The 4,653-nt window shown below is 51.1% G+C and overlaps 1 protein-coding gene across 1 annotated transcript; it reads left to right on the forward strand.

The window, feature by feature from the left end:
* Positions 1 to 202: 202 nt before the first annotated feature.
* LOC114498859 (ATP synthase F(0) complex subunit B1, mitochondrial-like) lies at positions 203 to 3,488 on the forward strand. The gene is given in 4 exon segments (XM_036029990.1): positions 203 to 223; positions 2,631 to 3,087; positions 3,090 to 3,338; positions 3,341 to 3,488. Coding segments are annotated over 4 exon segments (840 nt in total). The 3' UTR covers positions 3,454 to 3,488.
* The last annotated feature ends 1,165 nt before the right edge of the window (positions 3,489 to 4,653 follow it).

A 4,653-nucleotide genomic window follows, 5' to 3' on the forward strand; every position in this document is an offset into this window, starting at 1 on the left:
CAGCCTTCCTTCCGCACCCCCAGACGCTGCCTGGGGTTCAGGCCCCAAGCTGTGCAGACATGCTCCCATGTGTGGCTCTTTAAGGTAACGTCATAGTTATTTCACCCATGAGGACTCTGACAGTCAGAGAGGCCATGTGACTTGCCCGGGGCTGCCTGTCAGGTTACAGCAGAGGTTGGGGTCTGAGCTAAAAAAAGCAAGGATGACGCATGACGTTCAGAAGGTCAGACAGAGCAGGAAGGAACTTGAAGCTCATTTAACTCAAATGGTCCGTTTTTCGGATTGGGAGACTGAGGCCTGAAAAGAGGCAGGCTCTGCTGTGTGTGTCATGACTATATTTCCTTAGGTTTCAGTTTCCCCTCTGGTGGGTGAGAAACAGACCCCATCCTGCCAAAAATTCAGGACTTTCCTCCTCTTTATTGGTGCACCTCTTGGATCAGAACCTAGAAGATTTCCCAACCCTGTGAGGAGAAGCTCAGCTTGGCCGGCACATGGGTGGCCCCTCAGCCCCACCACCTTGGCTCAGCGCCCCGGCACTGCACAGCTCATGCCGCGTGCTCTGTCTACAGCTCAAACCCCTCCCGGAGGTTCCTCCCCAGGAAGCCCTTTTTGCCCCAACAGCAGCCTTCCCCTGGGTCCAGCTGCCTCCACTGGCCACCAGCCTCTCTCCCCAGCCCAGGGAGAATGTATACCGTGCTAGGGTCTCTGCACACCTCTCTGAAAGTGGCAGTCCTATGCCTCAGAAAGAACGTGAGCTTGGGCATCAGACAGCTCAATCCTAACACAGTAAGAAGATCTCTGGGACTCAGTTTCCCACCTGTAAGATGACAGGGGACCTCCTGGCAGAGCTACACTAAATCCCACCACCTTGTCCTATCTTCAGCTGGGCATGTGCACAGCTTCTCTCTCCCCGGCAACTGTAAACTCCCCCGAGGCCTGGCTGGGTGACCTGGGGCTGGGTACTAGCCCTTTCTGACCCTCAATACCCTTGTCTGTGAAATACCTTCCCAGGGCTGTCACTAGGCTCCGATGAGCTGATGAATGGATTAGTCCTTGCTAAGTTCTGAGAGCTGAGCAGATATAACCCATTATTAATATGGTGATGATGGTAATGGTGATGACTTGTAATTCTGGAGGCACAGCATGAGGGAGAAGTAAATCAGGGGTGTGCTTGGTTGGTCTGAGTAAATCACAGGGACAGGCCCCCTGAGACGGGAGGGAGCTCAAGGACAAGGCTGGGGTTCAGCAGGCAGGCAGGGTATTAGCAGGCCATTGTTAGCAGCCACTGTCCTGTGGGTGCAATGGGGCCTGGCCCTCTAACTCGGTCCTGACTGGGCATGGGCTGGCCCGTGGCCCCCAGCCCCAGCTCTGCCACCAATACACTGGCATTGGCCAGGTTCCATTTCCGGCCTGGTCCTCAGTTTCCTTATTATAAAACGGTTGGGGGGCAGGGGATAAAGGAAACATCTCATTCTGCTCCATCCCTGCCTTTTGAAAAGGACCCTGTGAGATATCGGATGTACCATGGCTTTGTAAAGTGTCAACTGTGGGACATGAGGGATTACAGTTATTAATAATTAGGCTCCTGGGAGGGGATGCTGGGAGGCCGGAAGAGGAGACGGGGAGCAAGCATTTGCCCCCGGCTTCGGGTGAGGAAGAGCCCCAACCACCCAAAGACTTTGCAACACTGCCCCCTGGGGGCCAGAGGAGAGGTCTGCGCCCCAGGCATTTTCTGCAAGATGACATACAGGGCAAGGGGGCTGGAAGGACTATGCTGTCAGAGGACACTATAATGCATAGGCTACACGAAGCCCTGTGAGGACAGGTGCTGCCTGCTCCTCCCTCTCCCTGCCCATCCCACGTAGAGTATTCCACTTCACAAGTCTCTCAAACAGTCCCACTTCTTCCCACTGCTGTCACCGCCCTGGTCTCCCCTCAGCAGGGCTGTGCCCCACCTCCACCCCACCTCCTCTTCACCTCCTATGTCACCCTCCAGCCCATCTCCCTGGGAACCAGAAGAAACTTTCCGATCCCTAAATCTGACCATGCCCTTCCTCCCTGAGTACAACCGTGTCCCTGCCCCCCACCCCAGCCCTCAGCGTAAACCCATCTTCCTCAGCCTGGGACTGGGTGCCCTTGTCTCTCTGTCTGCCTTCTGCCAATGTCATATCTTCATCTGCAAGTGAGATGAGACAGTGGGTGGTCAAGAACAAGACTTTGGAGTAGGACCTTGTGTGTGTATCTCCTGGCTTCTCCACCTGGGAGCTACGCTACTTAGTTCTTTGTAGGTTTTGTGGTGGTGGCAAATAACCATAACATCAAAGTTACCATTTTAACATCTTAAGGGGACACAGTTCAGTCGTGTCCAGTCCATTCACACTGGTGTGCAGCCATCTCCACCATCCCTCTCCAGAGCTCTTTCGTCTTCCCAAACTGAAACTCCATCCCTACGTGTTACTTAATTCTTCATGTCTCTGTCTTCTCATCTGGAGGATGGGGCTAATAAATGGACTTGCTTGGTACAGTGCCTGATAGGTAAGTAGGTTCTCAAAAAAATGCTACTATAATTTTTTCTCTTTCTCCAGCTGCTCTGGAACAGAGGCACAGCAGCATGCCTGGGTTATCTATAGAAATCCAAAGGCCAGTCCTGTCCATGTCACTGGGACTCCAAGACTGCTGAGTGGACCCTCGCTGACCATGCTGTCTCGGTGGTACTTTCTGCTGCCACCACAGTGGCCCCCTCTCTGAAGAGTGCAATCCTCCTTGGTCCAGGGGAGCTGCAGGCCACAAGGATCTTTCACACCGGACAGCCACGTCTTGCCCCTGTGCCACCTCTTCCTGCATACAGAGGAAAATTTTGTCATGGGCTGATTCCTGTGGAATTTCTCCAGTTTCTTTATTCTAAAACAGGTATAACAGGGCCCTATGTGCTCAGAACTGAACTTATCTTATATTTTCCATCCAAAGAAATATACGTGATTAATCCAGAGACCATCTCTGCCATATCAACAATAGGGTTGATCATCTATGTAATTAAAAAATATGGTGCCTCTACTGGGGAATTTGCTGATAAACTCAATGAGCAAAAGTTGCCCAACTAGAGGAGGCAAAACAGGTTTCCATCAAAAACATCCAGGATACAACTGATCTGGAGAAGTTCCAGCAGGCACTGGTTCAAAAATGCCATTACCTTTTCGATGTCCAGAGGAATAACATTGCTATGGCCTTGGAGGCAAAGAATCACCTGGGCCATCATATCTCTGTTCAGAATACGATGTGTCAAAAGAAACAAGAGCACATGATAAAATGGGCGGAGAAGCATGTGGTGCAGAGCATCTCTGACAGCAAGAAAAGGAGACAATTGCCAAGTGCATTGCAGATCTAAACATGCTTGCAAAGAAGGTTCAGCACAGCCAGTTCTATAAACACATCTGTCTCAACTGGGACAGCTAGAAACAGTTGACTGACTGAATGGAAACTAGGCTGTGTGGCAAAAATCTCTCCGTATCACCGCCTACTGGAGGTACAGTTTACCCCATGTAAAAATGGAAGGCTTGAGTTTCATCTAGTGAGAGAATTAAAGCAATCTATTTGCCAGTGGGGTGGAGGGGGAATAAAGCCAAAGGCCGTTACTGCCTGGATTCATTTCTGTGACTGAGCAGAGTTTGGGACAGCTGCTGGGGCAGTGTGCGGCATGCTGCATCTGGGAAGATGAGTCACTTCCTCTCCTGGTTGAGACCGGGAAGATAGGAAGCAGAGTGAGCATGGGGAGCTGCTTCTCAGCCAGGCCAGCCCTCTGCAGATGCTCCAGTGAGAAGGGCACGGGCAAGGAGAATTCGGCCCAGTAGCAAGGCTGGGCTAGCAGAGGACCCCCAGCATGCCGCTGTTCTAACTCTGTTGGGAGGGGCTGGAACAAGCTAACTTGTTTTCATCAGTGTTGTTATTCAGAGGATTGGCAGCTTGCATTTTGCTTAACTTTCTTCTCATGTTCTACCCCCAACACAACCACTCCCTCCTCTCTGCACACCATTTTCCTAGATTCGCTCACTCTGACTGTTCCTGGCACTCATGTCTAAAATTCTCTGACCACCCAAGTGGTGCTGTCCTTATTTAAATTTTCCTCCCTTCTTTTTTTTCTTTTTTGTCCTCAGGGTAGGACACAGATGTGTCTTCCTACAGGAAGTGAGAGACCAGGCTTGAGGTCCTACACAGAGAAGGTCTAGTCTCTGGCAAGGGCAGGATTGGATCTGTCCAGCCAACAGGCTTCATAGCAGTCTTGTTAGAGGCCAGGGACCAGGCCTGGAGCTGGTCTGCCTCAGGCCAGCCTGTAGCATGTGGGTTCTTGACTTTGTGCAGGAAAGATTTCACAACTCATCCAGGTGATTTTGAAAGTATGTTTATTAAAGCTGGGGGGAGTGAAACAAAGCAAGGGCTTATGATAGCAGAAACAATAGGACGTGGGGTTGCTTTGGCTCTCTATAAATGTTATAGGAAAAGTGAGCCATGCTAGGCTGCATGAATTCACCAAGAAGTAAGAGTCACAGTGACAGAAATAAGCCAAGGTGGGGCTACTTTTAGCTCATTGGAAAGTCAGAGGAAAAGGAGGTCTTGGAGACTAGTTCAGTGGGTGAGCCCGGGACGAGCTGCCACTGC

Source organism: Phyllostomus discolor, chromosome 6 (assembly GCF_004126475.2).
Source record: "Phyllostomus discolor isolate MPI-MPIP mPhyDis1 chromosome 6, mPhyDis1.pri.v3, whole genome shotgun sequence".
Lineage (NCBI taxonomy): Eukaryota > Metazoa > Chordata > Mammalia > Chiroptera > Phyllostomidae > Phyllostomus > Phyllostomus discolor.